Source organism: Mustelus asterias, unplaced genomic scaffold (assembly GCF_964213995.1).
Source record: "Mustelus asterias unplaced genomic scaffold, sMusAst1.hap1.1 HAP1_SCAFFOLD_677, whole genome shotgun sequence".
Classification (NCBI taxonomy): domain Eukaryota; kingdom Metazoa; phylum Chordata; class Chondrichthyes; order Carcharhiniformes; family Triakidae; genus Mustelus; species Mustelus asterias.
This window is the reverse complement of record NW_027590626.1, coordinates 107,297-134,447: the sequence shown is the minus strand read 5'-3', so window position 1 is coordinate 134,447 and position 27,151 is coordinate 107,297. Positions and strand designations below refer to the sequence as shown.

Genomic DNA, 27,151 nt, shown 5'->3' with positions numbered 1-27,151 from the left:
TCCCCAGGACTGCCTTCAGAGGCTTAGAAACCAATTCTGCTTCACTGCCTCAGTGTCAAAATTCTCCTCCTTTTTCGATCCCTCCTGCCCTCATCTCTGTCACCTCCCCAAGCCCCTACAACCCTCCCTATCTCTGTAACCTCCTCCAGCCCCTACAACCCTCCCTATCTCTGTAACCTCCTCCAGCCCCTATAACCCTCCCTATCTCTGTAACCCCCTCCAGCCCCTACAACTCTCTGTATCTCTGTAACCTCCTCCAGCCCCTACAACACTCCCTATCTCTGTAACCTCCTCCAGCCCCTACAACCCTCCCTATCTCTGTAACCTCCTCCAGCCCCTATAACCCTCCCTATCTCTGTAACCTCCTCCAGCCCCTACAACCCGCCCTATCTCTGTAACCCCCTCCAGCCCTTACAACCCTCCCCATCTCTGTAACCTCCTCCAGCCCCTACAACCCTCCCTATCTCCAGCCCGTGTTGTACTGGAGTAGCAGGCATTGTCTGGGTTGGCGATGGGACCCAGGCCTGACCCAAGAGTCCCTGAGCCGCCTCGCTGTGTTGGGTTCTTGCTCACAGTCAGTTCAATGGCAGGTGGAAGGGCCGGATATAGGCATCACCTCTGAAGACGGCACAGTGGTTAGCACTGCTGCCTCACAGTGCCAGAGACCCGGGTTCAATTCCGACCTTGGGTGACTGTCTATGTGGAGTTTACACCTTCTCCCTGTGTCTGCATGGGCTTCCTCCGGATGCTCCGGTTTCTTCCCACACTCCAAAGATGTGTAGGTTAGGTGGATTGACCATGCTAAATTGCCCCTTAGTGTCCATAAATGTGCAGGTTGGGAGATTGGCCATGCTAAATTTCCCTATAGTGTCCAAAGGTATGCTTGGTCTGGGCTCCTGCTCTGTCCAAGACCGCAAAAAAACTACAAAGGGTTGTGAATGTAGCCCAATCCATCAATCAAACCAGCCTCCCATCCATTGACTCTGTCTGCACTTCCCGCTGCCTCGGCAAAGCAGCCAGCATAATTAAGGACCCCACACACCCCGGACATTCTCTCTTCCACCTTCTTCCTTCGGGAAAAAGATACAAAAGTCTGAGGTCACGTACCGACCGACTCGAGAACAGCTTCTTCCCTGCTGCTGTCAGACTTTTGAATGGACTTACCTTGCATTAAGCTGATCTGTCTCTACACCCTAGCTATGACTGTAACACTACATTCTGCACTCTCTCCATTCCTTCTCTATGAACGGTATGCTCTCTGTATAGCGCGCAAGAAACAATACTTTTCACTATGTTAATACATGTGACAAATCAAAGGTTAGGTGGATTGTCCCTTGGTGTCCAAAGATGTGCAGGTTAGGGAGATTAGCCATGCTAAATGCGTGGGGCTACGGGCATATAGCGGAGGTGCGAGCCTCGCTCTTTCGGCAAGTTAGTACAATCACGATGGGCCGAATGTCCTCTTTCTGCGCTGTTGGGATTCTCTGTACAATATATCTATATACTGTTTCCCATCGATCTCTCTGTATACCCTCCCAATCCTGCCCCGGAACCAGCGCAGCGAAGGCCAGGAGGGTATTCCAGTTCCGGTGTGGAAAGTTTCTAATCTCCGGGTCCCAGAGGAAGCATCGACAGGCAAAGCTGATTGTCCCAGAGCTGTGTTTGCTGAGAACATGCACTTCTCTCGAGCTGCTTACCAAGAGGAGAGTAAACTCCTGTGAGGAAAGTTGTTTTAAAATGGACACCATCTCCAATTCCTTTCCTCTGTGCATTATTTTTGTGTTTCCCCACCCCCTCTCATGTTCTGGAGGCAATGACTCATTTACCTTGGGACGGTTCCAAGTTTGGCAGCAAGGCCCCCCTCACTGCCTCCACCATCCTGCCTCTCAGCTTCCTCAGGGGTCATCCTGCACGTCTGTGTGTCCTGGCAAAGACTTCAGCCTTTGGAATGGCAGAGAGCTCGTGGCTCCTGCCCTTTCTCTCACTCCCCAGCGCTTCTAGCACTTCGAGCGGGCCCGTAGCCCAATACAAGGGCGCTTTACGAGGGCCTGCTCAACCCAAATTTCACTCGGAGCCACAGGCAAAGATATCAGGGACAAGCGGTAAAAGCTCAGTCAAAAGGCCGATTTCTGCAGAGTGTCTTCGAGTAACAGAGACGGAGAGGTTTTGGGAAGGAATTCCAGAGCTTGGGGGCCCCCCAGGCAGCTGAAGGCACGGCCGCCAATGGCGGAGTGATGGGAATCGGGATGCTCGAGAGACCGGAATTGGAGGAGCGCAGAGATCTCAGAGGGTGGTAGGAGGTTACAGAGATAGGGAGGGTTGTAGGGGCTGGAGGAGGTTAGAGATAGGGAGGGTGGTTGGGGCTGGAGGAGGTTACGAAGATAGGGAGGGTTGTAGGGGCTGGAGGAGGTTACAGAGATAGGGAGGGTTGGAGGGGCTGGAGGAGGTTACAGAGATAGGGAGGGGTGTAGGGGCTGGAGGGGGTTACAGAGATAGGGAGGGTTGTTGGGGCTGGAGGAAGTTACAGAGATAGGGTTGTTGGGGCTGGAGGAGGTTACAGAGATAGGGAGGGTTGTAGGGGCTGGAGGAGGTTACAGAGATGGGGAGGGTTGTAGGGGCTGGAGGAGGTTACAGAGATGGGGAGGGTTGTCGGGGCTGGAGGAGGTTACGAAGATAGGGAGGGTTGTAGGGGCTGGAGGAGGTTACAGAGATAGGGAGGGTTGGAGGGGCTGGAGGAGGTTACAGAGATAGGGAGGGGTGTAGGGGCTGGAGGGGGTTACAGAGATCGGGAGGGTTGTTGGGGCTGGAGGTAGTTACAGAGATAGGGTTGTTGGGGCTGGAGGAGGTTTCAGAGATAGGGAGTGTTTTGGGGCTGGAGGAGGTTACAGAGATGGGGAGGGTTGTAGGGGCTGGAGGAGGTTACAGAGATGGGGAGGGTTGTCGGGGCTGGAGGAGGTCACCAGAGGTAGGGAGGATGGCAGGGGCTGGAGGAAGTTACAGACTGAGAAGTCGGGATGCGTGTGTAGCGAGAGGTTGTGGAGGGGCTGCTGCTGGGAATATATTTGCAGCTTGTGTTGTTTACTTTGTGTAGATGTCCCGCCCTTTCAGAAGAATGTTCAGGCCTCGGGGAGTTTAGTTTCTTTAAAGTTTATTTATTCGTGTCACAAGTAGGCTTACATTAACACTGCAATGAAGTTACTGTGAAAATGCCCTAGTCACCACACCCCAGCGCCAGTTCGGGTAACACTGAGGGAGAATTTAGCACGGCCAATGCTCCTAACCAGCATGTCTTTCAGACTGTGGGAGGAAACCCATGCAGACACTGGGAGAATGTGCAAGCTCCGCACAGACGGTGACCCAAGCCGGGAATTGAACCCGGGACCCTGGCGCTGTGAAGCCGCAGTACGAACCACCATGCTGCCCAGAACATTCCCATTGACGAGGAGACTTCAGTTCATGCAGAGAGAGAGAGTGACTGGGAGAAGCTGGGATCGTTCTGCTTTAGAGCAGAGAAGGTTAAGGGGGGGGGGGGATTTAATCGAGGCCGTCACTATCACGAGGGGGCTTCCATCGAGTGAGTGAGGAGAAAGTGTTTCCCCACCGGCCGGGGGGTTGGGGGCGTGGGCGTCAGGACACACACACACACACACTCACACACACACATGCACACATACACAGATTGAAGAGAATCACTGAAGGAACCAGAGGAGGAAGTATTTTATTGTTGCAGCGAGTTGTGATCTGGAAGGCGCTGCCTGAGAGGGCGGTGGGAGCAGATTCACCCTCGGAAGGGTGACCATTGGAGAAATCAGCGCAGGGAAAAGATTTGCAGGGTTGTGGGGTGGGGAGAGTTGGTGCTGGGGGAAGGAATGGGGAAAGTGTGGGACTGAATGGAGAGCTCTTTTGAAGGAGCTAGCCCGATGATGGGCCAAATGTCGCTGTGCAAGGCTGTGAGATCCTGTGACATGATTGCGCGCAAGGTACATCAGGGACCTGGAGTGAAGGGGCGCATGAGCAGCAACACCGATTCACGGACTCCCAAGCTACCTGCCCTTTTTGCAATCTTGTGGAGTCCATGGAATCTATCCACGACACTTGTTTTAGCCCCATCCATGCCACCGCTCTCCAACAGTCAGCTCCACCCATGGATCCCCACCAAATTTTTCCCTTCGATTAATCATCCCCCAGTTCACCTTTTGGGAAGCCTCGATTGAAAACTATCTCCTCCGCGCTCCCTCAGGCAGTGCCTTCCAGATCCTCCTTGGATAAATGAGAGGTTATCCACTTTAGATGCAAAAACAGGAAGGTAGATTATTTTCTGAATGGCTGTAAATTGGGAGAGGGGCGTGTGCAGCGGGACCTGGGTGTCCTCGTACCCCAGTCGCTGAAGGTAAGCATGCAGGTGGTAAAGAAGGCAAATGGACGCTGGCCTTCATAGCGAGAGGTTTCGAGTACAGGAGCAGGGATGTGTTGTTGCAATTCTACAGGGCCTTGGTGAGGCCACACTTGGGGTACTGTGTGCAGTTTTGGTCTCCTTTTCTGAGGAAGGATGTTCTTGCTCTCGAGGGAGTGCAGCGAAGGTTTACCAGGCTGATTCCGGGGATGGCGGGACTGATGTATGAGGAGAGATTGACTAGGTTAGGATTGTTATTCGCTGGAGTTCAGATGAATGAGGGGGGAATCTCATAGAGACTTATAAAATTCTAATAGGACTAGACAGGGTAGATGCAGGGAGGATGTCCAGAACCAGGGGGTCACAGTCTGAGGATTCAGGGTAGACCATTTAGGACGGAGATGAGGAAACTTTTCTTCACCCAGAGAGTGGTGAGCCTGTGGAATTCATTACCACAGGAAGTAGTTGAGGCCAAAACATTGAATGTTGTCGAGAAACAGTTCGATACAACACTCGGGGTGAAGGGGATCAAAGGATTGGGGGGGGAAGGTGGGATCAGGATATTGAGTTGGATGATCAGCCATGATCATAATGAATGGAGGGAAAGGCTCAAAGGGCTGAATGGCCTCCTCCTGTTTCTAATCACTTGCTGCTTGAAAACTTTCTCGTCGTGTCTCCATCGCCTCTTTCGCCAGTTGATTAAAATCTGTTAATTTGAGGGCACTGCTTGATGTTTCACAGTTTGATTTGATTTATTATTGTCACATGTATTAGTATACGGTGAAAAATATTGTTTCTTGTGCGCTATACAGACAAAGCATACTGTTCATAGAGAAGGAAAGGAGAGAGTGCAGACTATAGTGTTACAGTCATAGCTAGGGTGTAGAGAAAGATCAACTTAATGCAGGATAGGTCCATTCAAAAGTCTGACAGCAGCAGGGAAGAAGCTGTTCTCGAGTCGGTTGGTGCGTGACCTCAGACTTTTGTATCGTTTTCCCGAAGGAAGAAGGTGGAAGAGAGAATGTCCGGGGTGCGTGGAGTCCTTAGTTATACTGGCTGCTTTGCTGAGGCAGCGGGAAGTGTAGACAGAGTCAATGGATGGGAGGCTGGTTTGCGTGATGGACTGGGCTACATTAACAACCTTTTGTAGTTCCTTGCAGTCTTGGACAGAGCAGGGGCCATACCAAGCTGTGATACAACCAGAAAGAATACTTTCTATGGTGCATCTGTAAAAGTTGGTGAGAGTCGTAGCTGACATGCCAAATTTCCTTAGTCTTCTGAGAAAATAGAGGCGTTGGTGGGCTTTCTTAACTATAGTGTCGGCATGGAGGGACCAGGACAGGTTGTTGGTGATCTGGACACCTAAAAACTTGAAGCTCTCGATTCTTTCTACTTCATCCCCGTTGATGTAGACAGGGGCATGTTCTCCTTTACGCTTCCTGAAGTCGATGACAATCTCCTTTATTTTGTTGACATTGAGGGAGAGATTATTGTTGCCGCACTAGTTCACCAGATTCTCTATCTCATTCCTGTACTCTGCCTCGTCATTGTTTGAGATCCGACCCACTACGGTGGTGTCGTCAGCAAACTTGAAAATCGAATTGGAGGGGAATTTGGCCGCACAGTCAGAGGTGTATAAGGAGTATAGCAGGGGGCTGAGAACACAGCCTTGTGGGGCACTGGTGTTGAGGATGATCGTGGAGGAGGTGTTGTTGCCAATCCTTACTGATTGTGGTCTGTGGGTTAGGAAGTTCAGGATCCAGTCGCAGAGGGAGGAGCCGAGGCCCAGGCCACGGAGTTTGGAGATGAGTTTCGTGGGAATAATGGTGTTGAAGGCTGAGCTGTAGCCAATAAATAGGAGTCTGACATAAGTGTCCTTGTTATCTAGGTGTTCCAGGGTTGAGTGCAGGGCCAGGGAGATGGCGTCTGCTGTGGACCTGTTGCAGTGGTAGGCAAACTGTAGTGGATCCAGGCAGTGCAGGAGGCTGGAATTGAATCATACCATGACTAACCTTTTGAAGCACTTCATAATGATGGATGTCAGAGCCACCGGCCGATAGTCATTAAGGCACGCTGCCTGGCTTTTCTTGTGTACCAGGATGATGGTCAGCTTCTTGAAGCAGATAGGGACCTCAGATTGTTGTAAAGTGAGGTTGAAGATGTCTGTGAATGTCTCCGCCAGCTGGTCAGCGCAGGATCTGAGTGCTTGTCCGGGTACCCCATCTGGGCCAGTCGCTTTCCGTGGGTTGACCTTCGAGAAAACTGCTCTGACATCTGCAATGGTGACCCCAGATACAAGGTTCATCCAGGGCTTCCAGGGTGGAGGGCATGTTCTCGCTGACCTCTTGCTCAAAACGGGTATAGAATGCACTGAGCTCATCAGGGAGGGGGGAGTTGGAGCCGGCGATTGTACATGCCTTCATCTTGTAGCCTGTTTTGTCTTGCAGAGCTTGCCATAGTCGGCGGGGGTCGGTGTGGCGAGCCTGGGATTCTAACTTGGTCTGGTTCTGTCTTTTGGCATCTTTGATGGATCTTTTTAGATCGTATCTGGCTTTCTTGTGTAGGTCAGGGTCGCCTGACTTGAACGCCTCAGACCTGGACTTCAGCAGGCAGTGGATACCCCTGTTCATCCATGGTTTCCGGTTGGGGAACACACGGATTTGCTTCTTTGGCACAGTCTTCTACACACTTACTAATGAAGTCAGTTACTGTAGTGGCGTACTCGTTCAGGCTGGTCGCAGAGTTTTTAAATACCGACCCCAATGTGCAGGAGGTTACGGGGAAAGGGGGGGGGGGGAGGTGGAATGCATCTAAGTTACGGGGTCGGGGCAGCGACAACAAGTCGAGTGTGTTCCTTCTGTGCCCCTCTGGTTATCGACGCTTCAGTCACTGGCGACACTTTCTCCTCGTTTTACTCAATCGAAGCCACCCTCCCCGATTGCAAACTCCACAATTAAATCTCTCTCTCCCCCCGACTCCTAACCTTCTCTGCTTTGAGGGGAATGCTCCTAGCGTCCTCCAGCCTCACGCCACGTGAACTAAGGTCCCCCCGTCTCTTTAACATCAACAGCTGCCAATCTATAGATTTTCCATTCCCCTAGCCTCCAGATTGTGGATTTTCTTTTTAAGTAATTGAATTTAATATCAAGGCCATTTTATTTGTATTGTTTAGGATAAATTTCTCTTGGTTTAATATTCGTAGAATCCTACAGTGCAGAGTGAGGCCATTCGGCCCATCGAGTCTACACCAGGCCCTATTCCCGTAACCTCTGCAAATCTCCCTGACAGTAACAAGCAATTTAGCATGGCCAATCCACCTAACCTGCACATCTTTGGACTGTGGGAGGAAACCGGAGCACCCGGAGGAAACCCACGCAGACACGAGGAGAATGTGCAGATTCCACACACACACTGACCCGGGGCCGGAATCGAGCCCGGGTCCCTGGCGCTGTGAGGCAGCAGTGCTAACCACTGTGCCACCCCAAATGTTACTGAACTTCCAGCCATTTTGGCAGCTGGCACTGCTGCCTCACAGCGCCAGGGACCCGGGTTCGATTCCCGGCCTTGGGTCACTGTCCGTGCGGAGTCTGCGCGTTCTCCCCGTGTCTGCATGGGTTTCCTCCGGATGCTCTGGTTTCCTCCCACAGTCTGAAAGATGTGCTGGTTAGGTGCACTGGCCATGCTAAATTCTCCCTTGGTGTACCCGAACAGGCACCAGAGTGTGGCGACTAGGGGATTTTCGCAGTAACGTCATTGCAGGGTTAATGTAAGCCTACTTGTGACACTAATAAATAAACTTTAACAGAGTAAAGCCACCCCTGGGTAGCAGCAACCACAACATGATTGAATTTTATATCCAGTTTGAAAGGAAGAAGAGTGGGACTAAGAGTAGTACTTCAAACAGATAAGTGCATCTATGTAGACATCAAAACTGAGGGAGCTGAAGTGAACTGAGATACTAGGCTAGGGGATAGATCAATAGAGAGGCAGTGCCAGACTTATGGAGATATTTCTGAAGACTCAGAATAAGTGTATTCCTGCTGTGAAGAAAAATTCTGAAAGGGACAGTGCACCATCTGTGGTTAACTCCTTAAATACCTGCAGATGGAGTACAATGTGGGAAAACGTAAGGGTGTTCACTTTGGCAGGTAGGATAAAAAACCGGATATTCCTTAAGTTAAGGAAAGCATCAAACTTGAGGAAGTAGCGTAAAACTGCACAAAGGCAGAGGTAGATTGATTCTAGTTGGGTAAGAGAATCCGAGGTAATCGGGGGTAGGTGGGAGTGTGGTGTTTGAAACAAACAGGCCAACCATGAACTTATTGAATAGAAGAGCAGGCTCGAGGGGCCGAATGGCCTACAATTGTTCACATTTCTTCTGTTCACATGCAACTGTTGGGATCTTCTGCCACTTCCAATCTTTTCCCCTTCCAAGATGCAATAGTTATTGTCCTCACTACTTTAACTGACCCCTTCCACACAGCTCCTCCCTGCCCTCTGAGTCAAACAGCCCCCCCCCCCCCCCTCCAAAGACAACACTCTCTATAATCTTTCAGAATTGCCTCTCCTCTTAGCCTGTAGCATGTCGATTGTTAAGAGGGCTGGGATTAATAAATAAACGTAATCTCTTCACTCTGAGGATTGTGAATCTTCGGGATCCTCAAAGGATTTGAGGTTTAGACATTTAGTACAATAGTGAGACCCCACCTGTGAACAGTTTAGGTCTCCTTAGCAAAGGAATGATATACCGGCATTGGAGGCAGTCCAGAGAAGGTTCACTAGGCTGATCCCAGGTAGGGAGGGGTTTTCTTGCAAACAGAGGTTGAGTAGGTTGGGTCTGGACTTACTGGGAGTTTAGAAGAATGAGGGGCGGCTTATTGAGACATATCGGATTCTCAGGGAGGGTTTGACGGGGTGGATGCTGAGAGGTTGTTTTGAAAGTCAAAGATGTACCAATGTATCGCTTAGTACCCTGTTCACTGTGCCCCCTTCCTTTTATTCATTCACAGGAATGTGGGGGTCGCTGGCCGGGCCCAGCATTTATCCCCCATCCCTAATTGCCCCCTTGAGAAGGTGGTGGGTGAGCTGCCATCTTGAACCCGCTGCAGTTTCGTGTGGTGTAGGTACACCCACAGTGCTGTTAGGGAGGGAGTTCCAGGATTTTGACCCAGCCACAGTGAAGGAACGGCTGATATATTTCCAAGTCGGGATGGCGGTTGCGGGGGGGGGCGGGGGGGTGCTCGGCTCAGAGGGAAAACTTGCAGGCGGTGGATGTTCCCCATGGCGTCTGCTGCCCTTGTCCTTCTAGGGGGTAGAGGTGGTGGGTTTGGACGGCGCTGTCGAAGGAGCCTTGGCGAGTCGCTGCAGTGCATCTTGTAGACGGTACACACTGCTGCCGCTGTGCGTCGGTGGTGGAGGGAGTGAGTGTCGAGGGTGGGGGGTTAGCATGTCGATCGAGCGGGGGGGGCTGCTTTGTCCCGGATGGTGTCGAGCTTCTCGAGTGTTGTCGGAGCCGCGCTCATCCAGGCGAGTGGGAGAGTATTCCATCACACTCCTGACTTGTGCCTTGTAGATGGTGGACAGGCTTTGGGGGGGGGGAGTCAGGAGGTGAGTTACTCTCCGCAGGATTCCCAGCCTCTGACCTGCTCTGGGAGCCACAGTATTTATGTGGCTGGGTCCAGTTCAGTTTCTGCTCAATGGTGACCCCCCCAGGATGTTGATAGTGGGGGGGATTCAGCGATGGGAATGCCATTGAATGTCAAGGGGAGATGGTTGGATCCTCTCTTGTTGGAGGTGGTCATTGCCTGGTGCTTGTGTGGGGTGAATGTTACTCACCACTTGTCAGCCCGAGCCTGGATATTGTCCGGGTCTCGCTGCATTTGGACACGGGCTGCTTCAGTATCTGAGGAGTGGCGAATGGTGCTGAACACTGTGCAGTCAGCAGCGAACATCCCCACTCCTGACCTTGTGATGGAGGGAAGGTCATTGATGAAGCAGCTGAAGATGGCTGGGAGGAGGAGGCTCCACAAATACCCCCACCCTCAATGATAGGGGAGCTCAACATCCAGCCCAGCCCCTGTGGTGCCCAGTGGGCACGGAGGGCACCCAAAGTGCTGCAGCTGTCTCTATTTATATATACTGTCAGTGTCATGTGTTTAACTAGCAATTCCTCTCTGTTGTTACCATACAGGGTGATTAATACTTGATACAATGAGTCGCCTCCCCCTGTTCCTCATTTACCCTCTACCCTCTGAACGAGGAAGTATTCTGTTACCTGCCGTCCCCTCTGTGCTCACCGAGCGCGTCTTTCTTCCCCTCGCTTTATAATTAGCCCCATGCAAATTTTCGCAGTCCCTGACGCCGTTGTGACTCGCGCTCCTGCGCCGTGACGTGCCCCTCGCCCTACTCCGCACCTACGAGACATCCTTCCACCTGATGCCCCCATTCCTGACTCTGCGGCAACTCCCTCAAGGGGGCGGTGGTGGGAGGCGAGCCCTTGGTGCGGCACTCCCCCGGGGCTGGAGGAGGGGGGATGATATTGGGATTTGATCTCTCTGGGGTAGGGGGTTTGTACCCTCGGCCTGCTGACTGGGACAGGGCGTGTCCTGCAGGGCAGCAGCTAGTCCTCCCAGGCTTCAGACAGCAGCTGCAGATGGTGAGACGGTGGCAGCTCACAGCTGCACCCCCCCACTCCACACACTCTCTCTCTCACACATATATATACACACACACACACTGACATTCCGTACACGCCACGGGAGAGATCATCCCCTCAAAACAGCAACCTTTCACACGCATTCTGCTGAACCTTCTCTCTCTCTTATTCCTTCTATATTAAAATTCTGCATTCGAGGGGGAGGGGTTGGCGAGGGGTGGGGCGCTGAGGTCGTGCGGAGCAGACAGAGGGAGGGTGCTGAGGGAGCATGGGGTGATCTGGGGGAGTGCGGGGCGGACGGAGGGAGAGTGTGGAGTGGAGGGAGGGCGCTGACAGAGTGCGGGACAAACGGAGAGAGGGAGCGAGGCAGTGTGGGACGATCGGAGGGAGAGCTCTGGGGGGGGGGGGGGGAATGAGGCAATCCAAGGGTGGGGCTGAGGCTGCACTCTGAACTCGGACTTTGTCTCTCTCTCTCTGTCTCGCGCACACGCTAATTGAGGCCCACTCTCCTATTTTCAATAACCAATCTCATTGCTCTGTGGGATCTTGCTGTGCAGTTTGGTTGCTGGATGTTTTTAGCCACCGTGTTCACATGTGGGTAGATGGGGAGCTGTGGAAGTGTGTGTGAGGTGACTGGAGATGTGTACGGTGCTGTGACAGTCAGTAGTCCAGGTCAGGATCAATGTTCAGCTGTATATTTACAAGGTCAGAGGGAGGTGGCGTGCATACCTCGGTCTTTTGGCAGCGAGACGGGGCAGTTTATAAAGCACCTGAGACTCTGAGGTTTAGCAATAGAATACAAGGAAGTTTGTATTAGCGCTGTGTAAACCACCGCTACGATCTCAGCAGTTCTGGGCCTGCTTTAGGGGGGATGTCGCAGCCTCGGGGAGGGGTGAGAGTGGGAGAAGATTTACCCAAAACGTACCCTCGGGATGAGGGGACTTCAGTTCATGCAGTGAGAGCGAGAGACTAGGAGGAGCTGGGATCGTTCTCCTTTCAAGCAGAGAAGGTTAAGGGGGGGGGGGGGGATTTAATGGAGGCCGTCACTATCACGAGGGGGCTTCGATCGAGTGAATGAGGAGAAAGTGTTTGCCCAGCGGCAGACGGGTCGGGAACCAGGGGGTGTGGGGAGCGGGGTGGTCACAGATTGAAGAGAATCAGTGGACGGGGAGGCAAAGAGATGAGAAGTTTGTGTGTTGACACGGCGAGTTGTCGTGATCTGGGAGGCGCTGTGCCGCAGATTCCCACTCGGAAATGGAATACCAGAAGGGGGAAAATGGGGGTCAGAGCAGGGAACGGTGCAGAGAGAGAGTGTGTGGGACTAATTGGATGGGCGATATTCTCTGGCCACATGTTTCCCACCGGCGGAAGGTGGCACGTTGTTTGCTAGCGGTGGGATCTTCTGGTCCAATGGGAAACCCGCGGGCAGGGCTGCGCTGCCAGCGGGACCAGAGAATCCCACCGGCATGAACAGCCGGACAATTCCGGCCGATAGCTCTTTCGCAGGGGGCCAGCACAGAGACAATGGGCCGAGTGGCCTCCTCCACTGCTGCTGGTGTTTACCACTGATTTATACTCTGGATTCGCGCAGTGATGCACAAAGCGAATCTGGACATATGATTCTAATGGCTTGTCTGTGTAAACTAGCCAGTATCTCTGAATCTCGGTTCCAGCGCTGCCTGTTTGTCTGTCCCAGTGGTATTTACCACACCAAGCCCATTCTTTTTATTTTTGCACACTGTGTCCTGTTGTGGTTCTGTTTTTAATTGAGAAAATTAATAGGTCCATGATATTGGCACAGCTGCAGAGCCAGGCAGATGTGAGTCAGGGCAATCTGGCTCCAATCTTCCTCTCTCTGTCTGCATCCGTTTATTTCCAGGGTTGAGTCAGAGACGAACCTGGCCACGTTGTTGTGAAACTCTTGTGATTTCCTCTTTAAATCTCACCGTTACTCTGCTTCCTGTGTGTCAGGGTGTACACGTGAATGTCAGAGGGAGCATGCGTGCCAGTGCGTCAGTGTTTGTGTGTGCACCAGTGTGCTTGTGCCCGGCTGCCTATACCCCAGAGCGTGTGCCCCAGAGTGATCTGGAGCACAGGCACACGCGTGCGTTGAGAGTGAGTTTGTGTGCGCCCCATCTCAAAATAAATGAAGCTGTGTACGTGCCCTGTGTGCCCACCTTCAGGACCAGCTGTCCGGCCTGTTGCTCAGACAGCTCACTCTGTGGGAGTGAGAGAGGCTGGCATCGTTCTCGTGCCCACAGCTGACCTGCAGAATTTCTCCCCTGGTGCGTAATGGATATGCGGTGACACACAGTGGATGGCACTGCTGCCTCACAGCGCCAGGGACCCGGGTTCAATTACGGCCTTGGGTCACTGTCTGTGCGGAGTCTGCACGTTCTCCCCGTGTCTGCGTGGGTTTCCTCCGGGTGCTCCGGTTTCCTCCCACAGTCCGAAAGACATGCTGGTTCGGTGGATTGGCCATGTTAAATTGCCCCTTAGTGTCAGAGGGATCAGCAAGGTAAATACGTGGGGTTGTGGGGATAGAGGCCTGGGTGGGATTGTGTCGGTGCAGACTCGATGGGCCGAACGGCCTCTTTCTGCACTCTGGATTGTATGAACTCTGCACTGAGCATTCATGGCCATTGGAACCTGGAACTGAGAGGCCCGTACTATTGGCTAGAAAAAGAGAAGGCTGATTGAGAGCTTTAATAAACTGGAGGAGGTTTCGATTGGGGTCATAGAGGTTTACAGCATGGAAACAGGCCCTTCGGCCCAACTTGTCCATGCCGCCCGTTTTTTTTAAACCCCTAAGCTAGTCCCAGTTGCTCACATTTGGCCCATATCCCTCTATGCCCATCTTCCCCATGTAACTGTCTAAATGCTTTTTAAAAGACAAAATTGTACCCACCTCTACTACTGCCTCTGGCAGCTTGTTCCAGACACTCACCACCCTCTGTGTGAACAAATTGCCCCTCTGGACACTTTTCTATCTCTCCCCTCTCACCTTAAACCTGTGCCCTCTAGTTTTAGACTCCCCTACCTTTGGGAAAAGATGTCAACTATCTCGCTGATCTGTGCCCTTCATTATTTTATAGACCTTTATTAGATCATCCCTCAGCCTCCTACGCTCCAGAGAAAAAAGTCCCAGTCTATCCAGCCTCTCCTGATAACTCAATCCATCAGGTCCCGGTAGCATCCTAGTAAATTTTTCTGCACTCTTTTTCTAGTTTAATAATATCCTCCCTATAATAGGGTGACCAGAACTGTATTCCAAGTGTGGCCTTACCAATGTCTTGTGCAACTTCAAGACGTCCCAACTCCTGTATTCAATGTTCTGACCAATGTAACCAAGCATGCCGAATGTCTTTTTCACCACCCTGTCCACCTGTGACTCCACTTTCAAGGAGCTATGAACATGTGCCCCTCGATCTCTTTGTCCTGTAACTCTCCCCAACGCCCTACCATTAACTGAGTAAGTCCTGCCCTGGTTCAATCTACCAAAATGCATCACCTCGCATTTGTCTAAATTAAACTCCATCTGCCATTCGTCAGCCCACTGACCCAATTGATCAAGATCCCGTTGCAATCCTAGATAACTTTCTTCACTGTCCACTGTGCTACCAATCTTGGTATCATTTGCAAACTTACTAACCATGCCTCCTAAATTCTCATCCAAATCATTAATATAGATGACAAATAACAGTGGGCCCAGCACTGATCCCTGAGGCACACCGCTGGTCACAGGCCTCCAGTTTGAAAAACAACCCTCTACAACCATCCTCTGGCTTCGGTCATCAATTTTGTATCCAATTAGCTACCTCCCCCTTGTGCAACAACCTACCATGCAGTACCTTGTCAAAGTCCATTAGACAACGTTGACTGAACTGCCCTCATCTACCTTCTTGGTTACCCCTTCAAAAAACTCAATCAAATGCGTGAGACATGATTTTCCACTCACAAAGCCATGCTGACTGCCCCTAATCAGTCCTTGTGTCTCTAAGTGCCTTTAGATCCTTTATAATATAGATATCCTGTAGGTAGGTCAACTGAAAGCTTGTGTGGCTTTTGCTACCAAATAAACCTGTTGGACTTTAACCTGGTGTTGTTAAACTTCTTAGTGTTTACCCCAGTCCAACGCCAGCATCTCCACATCATGACTGCTGATCTTCAGCCCAGACTCCACTTTCCTTGCCCCAACCCACAGTGTTTGAAAATCTCATGCCCTCTGTCTCAAATATACCGGACAACCGAGCTTCCTGACCCTCGGGAGTGAAGAGATCGCTCCGCTTTGGAGTCCAAAATGGCTGCCCCCTTATCCTGAGACCCTTCCCTCCTGCTCCAGATTCCCCAAGTGGGTGTGGATGGGGGGGCGGGGGGGCGGTGGGGGGGGGGAAGGAGAAGGAGAGAGACTGCATCTCAGCACCGACCCTGTCAAACCCCCTCTCCCGGGGAATCGGATACGTTTCCAGAAGATCACCTCTCATTTTTATAAACTCAACCTTTCCACACAAGACATAAAACCTCCTTCATCCCAGGAATGGGCCCAGTGAACCTTCTCTGAACGGCCTCCAATGCGGGTATGACCGTCCTTCAGTAAGGTGGGCAGAACTGTACACGGCACTCCAATTACGGCTTCACCAAAGCCTCATACAGTCTCGGCAGGGTGTCCCTACGCCCAATCAAATTGGAGTTTTTCCTGTGGGTTATGTACAAGGACACCCAAATCCCTCTGACTGCCAGGACTCTGGGTCTGGAAGGAATCACTATAATTGCTGGAATGTTGCTGGCGTAAGGACTTTGCGGGGGGGACGGACCTTTATGTTGTTTAAAAAAGAAAACATCTTCGATCTTTCTGAGCCAGATGGTGCGAGGGAGTCAGGGAGTGACCCCCTTCACACGCCGGACACAGCTTTGCATCAGCCTCACATGTCTCAACGGGGGTAATCCCCTCACCGCTGTCACGTTCCGCCTCCTCGCCTCGGCTCCCACTCAGCTCACTTTGCTCTTGGGCTAAACATCTGGGGCTGTTTCGCAATGGTGGCATAGAGGGCAGCACAGTGGTCTAGCACTGCTGCCTCACAGCGCCAGGGACCCGGGTTCCATTCCCAGCCTCGGGTCACTGTCTGTGCGGAGTCTGCACCTTCTCCCCGTGTCTGCTTGGGTTTCCTCTTATAGTCCAAAGACGTGCAGGTTAGGGGTGAGTGGCCGTGCTAAATTGACCCAAGTGTCGGGGGGGGGGTGGGAATTAGCATGCTGAGCAGAGCATATAAAAACTGCATTCATCGTGGACCCAAATGTATGGATTTCATTGTTGATGAGACTTTGTAGAAATGGAATTGTTATTTTTATGTGGGGTTACGGGAATAGGGCCTGGGTGGGATTGTTGTCAGTGCAGGATCGATGGGCCGAATGTCTTCCTTCTCTACTGTAGGGATTCTATTCAATGAAAATGGATGAATTAGTTGCGCAGGTAGATGTTAAAGGGATCTGATATAACAAAGAACAGTACAGTACAGGAACAGGCCCTTCAGCCCACCAAGCCTGTGCTGACACATTGCACCACCTAAACTAAAGACTTTTTGCCTCTACGCAGTCCCTCGATTCCCTGCCTGTTCATGTATTTGTCAAAATGCCTCTTAAACGTTGCTATTGTATCTGCTTCTACCACCTCCTCTGGCAGCGCATTCCAGGCACTTGCCGCCCTCTGTGTAAAAGAACATGCCTCCCACATCTCCTTTAAACTTCCCCCCCCCCCCTTTTACCTTAAACCCATGTCCCCTAGTGATTGACGTTTCTACCCTGGGAAAAAGACTCCGACTATCCATGCCTCATAATTCTGTAAACCTCTATCAGGTCACCCCTCAGCCTCCGACGTTCCAGTAAGAACACAGCAAGTTTGTCCAGTCTCTCCTCGTAGCTAATACCCTCCAAACCAGGCAACATCCTGGTAAACCTTTTCTGTACCCTCTCCAAAGCATCCACATCCTTCTGCTAGTGTGGCGACCCGAACTGTACGCAATATTCCAAATGCGGCCTAGCTAAGGTTCTATACAGCTACAACATGACTTGCCAGCTTTTATACTCCATGCCCCGACTGATGAAGGCAGGTATGCCCTACGCCTTCTTGACCACCTGATCCACTTGTTGCCACTTTCAGGGAACTGTGGACCTGTACGCCTAGATCCCTCTGTATGCTAATGCTTGTAAGGATTCTGCCATTTACTGTATACTTCCCTCCTGCATTAGACCTTCCAAAAAGCATCACCTTGCATTTGTCTGGATTAAATTCCATCTGTCATTTCTCCGCCCAAGTCTCACGGGTGTAGCTGGCTGGCCAGCCTTAGTTGCCCTTGGAGGGCAGTTGAGAGTCAGCCACATTGCTTTGGCTCTGGAGTTACATGTAGGCCAGACCAGATAAGGACGGCAGATTTCCTAAAGGACCAGATGGGTTTTTCCGACAATGGTTTCGTGGTCATCAGTAGATTCTTAATTCCAGATATATTTTATCGAATTCCAATTCTACCAGCTGCCGTGGCGGGATTTGAACCCGGGTCCCCAGAACATTAGCTGAGTTTCTGCATTAATAGTCTAGCGATAATACCACTGGGCCATCGCCTCACTGACTAGATCCTGCGCAATCCTCTGGCAATCCTCCTCACTCAATCTTTGTGTCGTTGGGATGTCAGTGACATGGGGCAGGATTTTACGGCCTTGCTCAGGCGAGACGCTTTCCTCCACCCCCCCCCCCCCACCCCCCCCCCCCCTTCGCCCGTGCCAATTCCATGGAGGGCAAGATGGTAGAGTTCCAGCCATGGCTACAAGGTGACCAAGGATGGGAACTAAGCATTGAGGATATTCCGAGTTTAGGAAGGATGAACAGAAAGGAAAAGGTGGCAGAGTTGCATTGTCGATTAAAGAAGATACTGACACAAGATTGAGGCAAGATTTTAGTACAGACGACGGGGAATGTTTATGGGTCGAGTTCAGAAACACCAAGAGGCAAAAAAAAATATTCACCGGGGTGGTTTACAGATCAAACTGTAGTGGTAATGTTGGGGAAAGCATTAGATAGAAAATCAGAGGTGGATGTGTTTAAAGGAACCTCTGTGATTATGGGTGACTTTAATCTGCATATAGATTGGGAGAGTCAAATTAGTCACAGTACAATAGAGGAGGAATTTCAGGAGTGCATCCAGGATGGTTTTCTGGAACAAATACATTGAGAAAACAACAAGGGAACAGGCCATCTTGGACTGGGTGTTGTGCAATGAGAAAGGACTAGTTGGCAATCTCGTTGTGAGAGAACTCTTGGGGGACGAGTGACCATAATATGGTAGAATTCTTTGTCAAGGTGGATAATGACGTAGTTGATTCTGAGACCAGGGTCCTGAATCTCAGTAAAGGTAACTATGAGGCATGAATTGGCCATGACGGACTGGGAAACATTACTGAAAGGAAAGGCAGTGGACAGGCACTGGCAGGCATTTAAAGAACAAATAGGTGAACTCCAGAAGTTGTTTATTCCTATTTGGCGCAAGAGAGAGAGAGGCAGGGATGGGGGAAGAGGGAAGACAGAGAGCGAACATGGGGTCCCAGGGAGAGAGGGAGGGGTGGGCAGGCATGGGGTCCCAAAGAGATATGGAGTCCAAGAGAGAGGGAAAAAAAAGGAGAGAGATGACACGAGGTCTGAGACAGAGTGGGGGCAGACACGGGCTAAGAGAGAGAGAGAGAGTTTGAGGCAGACACTGCATGTAGAAGTTACTGGGAATTTGTACTGACTGCGCTGTGACTACCTGTGCTGCAACCCTCGCACAGACAGTCCAAATACTTCTCAATGTCCCTGCCCCCGCCTCTCCCGGAATTGAAGCAGTGTGAGTAATGCAGTTTACCACGGAGCTGTAATGTAATCTGCTCACTCATTCTTAAACATGTTCCATTTATACTTCAGGGAGGCCTCAACCACTCCCTGTGGGAGCGACTTCCACATTCTCCCCACTCTGGGTGAAGACCAATTCCCTCCCCCATTAGTGACCGTCGTAGATCGATGGCCATTAGGTCTGGGCGGACACGGGCACCCACACATCTGCTCTATGTTGACCCTACCTACAGGATATCTATATTATAAAGGATCTAAAGGCCAAATAAACCTGTTGGACTTTAACCTGGTGTTGTTAAACTTCTTACTGAAGATCAGCCACAGTGGTGTTGAATAAGGGCCAGCAGCAGGCCTGAGGGGCTGAATGGCCTCCTGTTCCAGTGTAACAGGCTCCAGAGGGGTTGAATGGCTTCCTCCTGTTCCTGTGTAACAGGCTCGAGCGTGGCTGAATGGGCCTTCTCCTGCTCTGTGTAACCTCGAGTGTTGCCTCCTTGTCTTGTGACCTGGTTGGACGCATGCTTGTAGTGTTTCTGTGCTGACACTTCTCACACCGCGAACCGCCCGTCTGCGTCTATTTAACCGGGTGGCCGATTTCTCACCACGTCTGCCTTGCTTTGTTTTTCCTACCCCCCCCCCCCCCCATCCTCCTGCAGGCCTTTGCAGATGCGTGCAGCAACCAGAAGAAAGTGGCAGCGGATGGCGAAACCCGGGAGGAGACTCTGCTGCGGGAGGCGGCGCGGAAGGAGGGCGCCCTGTCCACCAAGATCGCGGAGCTGCAGGCGGAATGCAAGCAGACCAAGACGGTGCTCACCAACACCGTCTCTGAGAACGAGCGTCTGAACGGCGAGCTGCAGGAGGTGAAAAAGGTACTGTCCCAGCGCCCTCGAGGCCCTTCTGCCCCGCGCCAGCGATTTACAGCCCCACAACCAACCTCCTGCCACTTCAGCACATTCTCTCTCATTCCTTTCTGAGGCCCAGAGCAAAAGGTCCATTGTTTGATATGATTCTGCAATGAGGCAGCACATGCTGGGTAACTCTGAGTGTGCTGGACAGTCGCGGGTGTGCTGGGTAGCACGGTGGCACAGCGGTTAGCACTGCTGTCTCACAGCGCCAGGGACTCGGACTCGGGTTCGATTCCCGGCTTGGGTCACTGTCTGTGTGGAGTCTGCACGTTCTCCCTGTGTCTGCGTGGGCTTCCTCCGGGTGTTCCGGTTTCCTCCCACAGTCCAAAGATGTGTGGGATAGGTTGATAGGCCATGCTAAAATTGCTCCTTAGTGTCCTGGGATCCGTAGGTTAAAGAGATTAGCGGGGTGATGGGGATAGGGCCTGGGTGGGATTGTTCTCGATGGGCTGAATGGCCTCCTTCTGCACTGCACGGTTTCTATGAACCCCATGTGCGCTAATACCTACACTAACAACCAATTTAAGATCATCGGTCCAACTCGTCATGTGACTCATTTATGCATGCTCAAGGTGCCCTGTATTCATAAACAGGTATTCATAAACAGTCCTCTGCAAACAAAAATAATCCGTTCAAGCCTCCCGCCTTTATTTTGAATTCCCTGGTAGCCTGTCATTTTGCGTTGCTTTCTCCATGACAGCGCCTCAGCCAATCCGAATTGACCACCAACCAACACCCTTTTACTGCAGAGGTTGTTCCCCTTTTGAGAAGCCGTGCCGAATCCCCCAAAGAGGAATCCCTCGCTTGGTGATCTGTTAAGAGTGTTTGGGACGGTGTGAACTGTTCTTCATTAACGTTTAGAGGTTCATTAACATAAAGACCTGACACTCACTTTCAGTGAATAATTAAGTTATTTATTTAACCAACCAGGAAATTTAACTAAACAAGTAACATATTGATTAAAGTAAGATACTACTGGAATGCTGTTCAAATAAATATAAGGATCATTCATTACCAAAAAATAATAATAATTTAGTCGCTCGCAAAAAAATATACACAACCAGGTGTCTTGGCTTTGGAAAACCTTTGGAGTTCTACTATCTGTAAGCTCTTTTTGATTCAGATACCCTTCGTTAGATAGATGGAGAGTTCTCTTGAGAGATATTTTTAGCTGGCAGTGAGCTTCCCTTGCCCTCTCTAGGTGTTGAGAGGTGGCAGCTCTTCGGGTGAACTGCAGGCAGGCAGTTGAGTTCCTCTTTATAACTGTGATGATCTCATCAACTTTCCTACCCCAGGATTGGTCTGATGTTGTCAACAACAGCAAATTCAAATTTGATAGGTTCCTGGGAGCGGAGTTTCTTCTTTAAACTGATAGGCTGCTGAAGTCAAAAGTCGGCAAAGCCTGTTACCAAGGCAACCCTGATGCTTGGTCCTTGTTACAAATGTTGCAGTCTGTGTACCTTGTATGCCTGCATTTTAAACATCCAAGTATCGACACAAAGCCAGCTGTTAAAGGGACTCCATTTCACAACAGTGCCAATTGATCCTTTTGAAATTTGACATTCATGGGTTTGTCCTGATGAGTGCCAGACGAAAAGATTTGACGGCATGTTCCTTTTTTTTCCCAGCAAGATTCCATTCTCCCTCCTTTGTGCCATAGGTTATGTTTAGTTTAACATGTCCTAGAATCAGAACTGGAAGAGGCCATTCAGACCCACCCCAAGTCTATTTTCTGCCCCCCCCACCCTCCAGCAGACCAGGTAAGGACAGAAGATTTCCTTTTCCCTGGAAGGACATTAGTGAAGCAAATAGATTCTGGCTCCACACAAAGGAGAGATGAACTATGAAACTCCTTCTCCCCACTCCCACCCTGCCAAAAGGGCCGAATAGCTGCCTACTGTTCCTGTGTAACAGGCTCGAGAGGGGCAGAATCTTCTCCTCCTGTTCCTGTGTAGCAGGCTCGAGAGGGGCTGAATGGCCTCCTCCTGTTCCTGTGTAACAGGCTTGAGAGAGGGGCTGAATGGCCTCCTCCTGTTCCTGTGTAACAGGCTTGAGAGAGGGGCTGAATGGCCTCCTCCTGTTCCTGTGGAACAGGCTCAAGAGGGGCTGAATGGCCTCCTCCTGTTCCTGTGTAACAGGCTTGAGAGAGGGGCTGAATGGCCTCCTCCTATTCCTGTGTAACAGTCTCGAGAGGGGCTGAATGGCCTCCTCCTGTTCCTGTGTAACAGGCTCGAGAGAGGCTGAATGGCCTCCTCCTGTTCCTGTGTAACAGGCTCGGGAGAGGCTGAATGGCCTCCTCCTGTTCCTGTGTAACAGGCTCGAGAGAGGCTGAATGACCTCCTCCTGTTCCTGTGTAACAGGCTCGAGAGAGGCTGAATGGCCTCCTCCTGTTCCTGTGTAACAGGCTCGAGAGAGGCTGAATGGCCTCCTCCTGTTCCTGTGTAACAGTCTCGAAAGAGGCTGAATGGCCTCCTCCTGTTCCTGTGTAACAGTCTCGAAAGAGGCTGAATGGCCTCCTCGTGTTCCTGTTCGTGGCAGGTTAAATAATGCTGTGGGTTTGCTCTCTTTGTTAATTCGCACCCAAGTTTAGCACCTAGTTGGTGGCAAACAGCTCAAGTGTCTGGGTGGAAGGAAAGACAGTAAGAAGTTTAACAACACCAGGTTAAAGTCCAACAGGTTTATTTGGTAGCAAAAGCCACACAAGCTTTCGAGGCTCTGAGCCCCTTCTTCAGGTGAGTGGGAATTCTGTTCACAAACAGAACTTATAAGACACAGACTCAATTTACATGAATAATGGTTGGAATGCGAATACTTACAACTAATCCAGTCTTTAAGAAACAAAACAATGGGAGTGGAGAGAGCATCAAGACAGGCTAAAAAGATGTGTATTGTCTCCAGACAAGACAGCCAGTGGAACTCTGCAGGTCCACGCAACTGTGGGAGTTACAAATAGTGTGACATAAATTCTGATTCTAGGATCGCATGATAAAGACTCAGGAGGAAAAAAGCAGAAATATTTATGTGAAATAGTGTGACATAAACCCAATATCCCGGTTGAGGCCGTCACGGGCATTCGGCCGTCACGGGCACTTCAGCGGTCACGGGCATTCGGCCTCTGATATTCGGGTAAGCGTTCTCCAAGGCGGCCTTCGCGACACACGACAGCGCAGAGTCGCTGAGCAGAAACTGATAGCCAGGTTCCGCACACACAAGGACGGCCTCAACCGGGATATTGGGTTTATGTCACACTATTTCACATAAATATTTCTGCTTTTTTCCTCCTGAGTCTTTATCATGCGATCCTAGAATCAGAATTTATGTCACACTATTTGTAACTCCCACAGTTGCGTGGACCTGCAGAGTTCCACTGGCTGTCTTGTCTGGAGACAATACACATCTTTTTAGCCTGTCTTGATGCTCTCTCCACTCCCATTGTTTTGTTTCTTAAAGACTGGATTAGTTGTAAGTATTCGCATTCCAACCATTATTCATGTAAATTGAGTCTGTGTCTTATAAGTTCTGTTTGTGAACAGAATTCCCACTCACCTGAAGAAGGGGCTCAGAGCCTCGAAAGCTTGTGTGGCTTTTGCTACCAAATAAACCTGTTGGACTTTAACCTGGTGTTGTTAAACTTCTTACTGTGTTTACCCCAGTCCAACGCCGGCATCTCCACATCATGGAAGGAAAGAGGCAGGAAGCTGAGGAAACCACAGTCGCGTGAGATTGTTAACTAACCGGCACGTCAGTTAAGACTGAATACACAAAGGCTCCCAGCCTCGGGGCTTCCAGCTTTGACAGAAAGTGGTGCAGTTTATGTTTGATAAGGGGGCGCCCACTTTGGACCCAGACGAACCCTCTTGGCTCCGAGGGAGAGGAACCTTCTGGAAATCTCAGCCCTCCCCTCCCAGAGGAACCACGGTTAGAACCATAGAAAATTACAGCTCAGAAACAGGCCTTTTGGCCCTTCTTGTCTGTGCCGAACCATTTTATTCCTAGTCCCACTGACCTGCACTTGGACCATATCCCTCCACACCCCTCTCATCCATGAACCCGTCCAAGTTTTTCTTAAATGTTATTTTCCACTTTATCCGGCAGCTCATTCCACACTCCCACCACTCTCTGCGTGAAGAAGCCCCCCCTAATATTCCCTTTAAACTTTTCTCCTTTCATCCTGTTGGGTTGTTGGGTGTATTTGAGACGGGAGATCGCCAGAGATTTTCGGGCGGGGAGGAATTGAGGGACGGAGGAGATGATTTTCTCTGAGAGGGAAGCAGGGAGTTGGAGCGCTCGGTGCGGGAAGGTTTCCGAAGCTGTTCCCGTCCGTGGTTTTCGGAAAGAGGGAGTCGGGCACGCACCTGAGGGAGTGTAGGCAGGGTGTGGACTGAATTTGCCCCGTCAAAGAGCCGGCATGCAGAATGGCCTCCCCTTGCATGGGGAAGGGGCCATTTGACCCAACTGGTTTGCGCTGGTGTTTCGGCTGCACACGAGCCTCCTCCCGCATTGCTTCCCCCTCTTCGTTCACTCATCAGGCGGGATTTTACGGCCTCGCTCTGATTCCCGTGGTGGGCGGAATGGTAAAATTCTCTAGCTCTCGGGCTCAAACCAGAGTCTGTTATGACCAGGGAGGAGGATGAGTGAGAGGGGGAGCAGAAGGTGGATGAGCAAGAAGGGGAGTGACTGGGAAAGAGGGGTTGATGTTGAGAAGATGTTTCCAGCTGTCCGTGTGTCGAAGGAATTGCAGGATAGCGGGGGGGGGGGGGGGGGGGGGAGATAGAGTTTGTGCTGTTCTCCAATGGAACGGGCTGGGTCTGTGAGTGAGGGGTCCTTACCCCACAGCAGCCAAGCTGCAGAGGGTCTGGAGCTGGAAGCAGCCAGCCTAGAATTGTCCTCGGGCCAACGTGCGTGCACACACATACACACAGCGGAGATCTGTGATCCTCAGTCTGGGAGGAAGGAGAGGCTTGTGTGCACTCTGCTGGCCAGAGACAGCAATCGTCTGATTATCCAGTGGGTTGCAAAACGATGTGCATTCATATAGTGCCAGGAACATCCCCAAGGCACCGTCACTGCAGTGTAAAGCAGGCAGAATTTGACCCCAAGTCACGTGAGATCATAGAACCGTGGAATCCCTCCAGTGCAGGAGGAGGCCATTCGGCCCATCGAGATATCAGGGACAGGTGACCTAAAGCTCGGTCAAAGAGGTCAGTTTATAAACAGAGTCTTAAAGGAGGAGAGACACTCGCACACTCACACTCACTCTCACTCACTCTCACTCACTCACACTCACTCACTCTCTCACTCTCACTCACTCTCACTCACTCTCTCTCACTCTCTCACTCTCTCACTCTCTCACTCTCTCACTCTCTCTCACACACACACACACACAGAGACTCACTCACTCACTCACACACAGACACTCACACACACATACATGTCGAGGGAGAGAATTCCAGTGCTTGGGGGACCCCCAGGCAGCTGAAGGCACGGCCGCCAAAAAGATGAAAGGAGACTCAGAAAAGCCTGGAAACCATTGATTTGATTTTTTATTCAGTGGGGGATTGGTGCTGTGAGGCAGGAGGGTCTGGATGATGTGTAGGGTTGTTGAGTGTCTGTGTGGTTCAGACTCGGTCTGCTTCATGGTAACTACCCGGGGGCGAGGGTTCTCACGGTGTCCGGGAAGCCTGATATTGATCACGACAACCAACGTCACTAAAAAGACAAAGCAGACTCTCTGGGATCTTGCTGTGCGCACGTCGGTTCTTGGTCAGCTGCTCGAGGGTTGTTAACGACAGCCCAGTAAACATCAGGCTGTTGCTGTCTGGGTAACGACTCTGGCGTCTTCTCAGCGAAGGCAAGTTGTGTGAAAGGGTTTGTTTGTTGATTGGACAATTGGGCGACACAGATGTTGTCAGAACGTGTCAGTGTCGGTCTCCGTGACTTGTGAGGGCTCATTGTTACCATCCGTTCAACAGCACGGAAAGAGGCCAATCGCACCACCCCCGCCCCCCCCTCAACCTGTTCCCCTCAGTCTCTGCCCCCCCACGCTCTCTCTCTCTGTGTCTCTGTCTCACACGCTCGATTGAACCTGCCTCCCCCACACTCTCAGGCAGCGCCTTCCAGATCCTAACCACTCGCTGCGTGAAAAGCTCTCTCCTTGTGTCTCCGTCGCTTCTTTCTCCAATCGACTCCAATCTGTGTCCCCCTCTGGTTCCCCATCCTCCCGCCAATGGGAACAGTTTCTCCCTCTACTCTGTCCCGGACCCCAATCCCCCCCCCCTCATGATTTTGAACCCCTCGATCAAATCTCCTCTCAACCTTCTCTTCCCCCAAGGAGAACATTCCCAACTTCTCCCAACCTATCCACGGAGCTGAAGCCCCCTCATCCCCGGAACCATTCTCCTCAATCTTTTCCACAATCTCTCTCTCTCTCTCTCTCTCCCTCTCCTTTTCCTCTCTCTCTCCTTTTTGTGTGTCTCTCTCTCTCTCTCTCTCTCTCTCCTTTCTCTCTCTCTCTCCCTCTCTCCTTTCTCTCTCTCTCTCTCTCTCTCCCTTCTCTCTCTCTCCCTCTCTCTCTCTCTCCCTTCTCTCTCTCTCCCTCTCTCTCCCTCTCCTTTCTCTCTCTCTCCCTCTCCTTTCTCTCTCTCTCCCTCTCCTTTCTCTCTCTCTCCCTCTCCTTTCTCTCTCTCTCCCTCTCCTTTCTCTCTCTCTCTCCCTCTCCTTTCTCTCTCTCTCTCCCTCTCCTTTCTCTCTCTCTCCCTCTCCTTTCTCTCTCTCTCCCTCTCCTTTCTCTCTCTCTCCCTCTCCTTTCTCTCTCTCTCCCTCTCCTTTCTCTCTCTCTCCCTCTCCTTTCTCTCTCTCTCCCTCTCCTTTCTCTCTCTCTCCCTCTCCTTTCTCTCTCTCTCCCTCTACTTTCTCTCTCTCTCCCTCTCCTTTCTCTCTCTCTCCCTCTCCTTTCTCTCTCTCTCCCTCTCCTTTCTCTCTCTCTCCCTCTCCTTTCTCTCTCTCTCCCTCTCCTTTCTCTCTCTCTCCCTCTCCTTTCTCTCTCTCTCTCCCTCTCCTTTCTCTCTCTCTCTCCCTCTCCTTTCTCTCTCTCTCTCCCTCTCCTTTCTCTCTCTCTCTCCCTCTCCTTTCTCTCTCTCTCTCCCTCTCCTTTCTCTCTCTCTCTCCCTCTCCTTTCTCTCTCTCTCTCCCTCTCCTTTCTCTCTCTCTCTCCCTCTCCTTTCTCTCTCTCTCGCCCTCTCCTTTCTCTCTCTCTCTCGCCCTCTCCTTTCTCTCTCTCTCTCGCCCTCTCCTTTCTCTCTCTCTCTCTCCCTCTCCTTTCTCTC

General features: G+C 51.2%; 1 protein-coding gene across 1 annotated transcript in view; it reads left to right on the top strand.

Moving 5' to 3' along the window:
* The window catches only part of LOC144487255 (protein bicaudal D homolog 2-like), a 47,406-nt gene that overhangs the window by 3,677 nt on the left and 16,578 nt on the right, over positions 1-27,151 (top strand). The window contains exon 2 of the mRNA XM_078205340.1: positions 19,578-19,790. Within this exon, the coding sequence (XP_078061466.1) occupies positions 19,578-19,790 (213 nt within the window). The remainder of the gene's footprint in view (positions 1-19,577; positions 19,791-27,151) is intronic.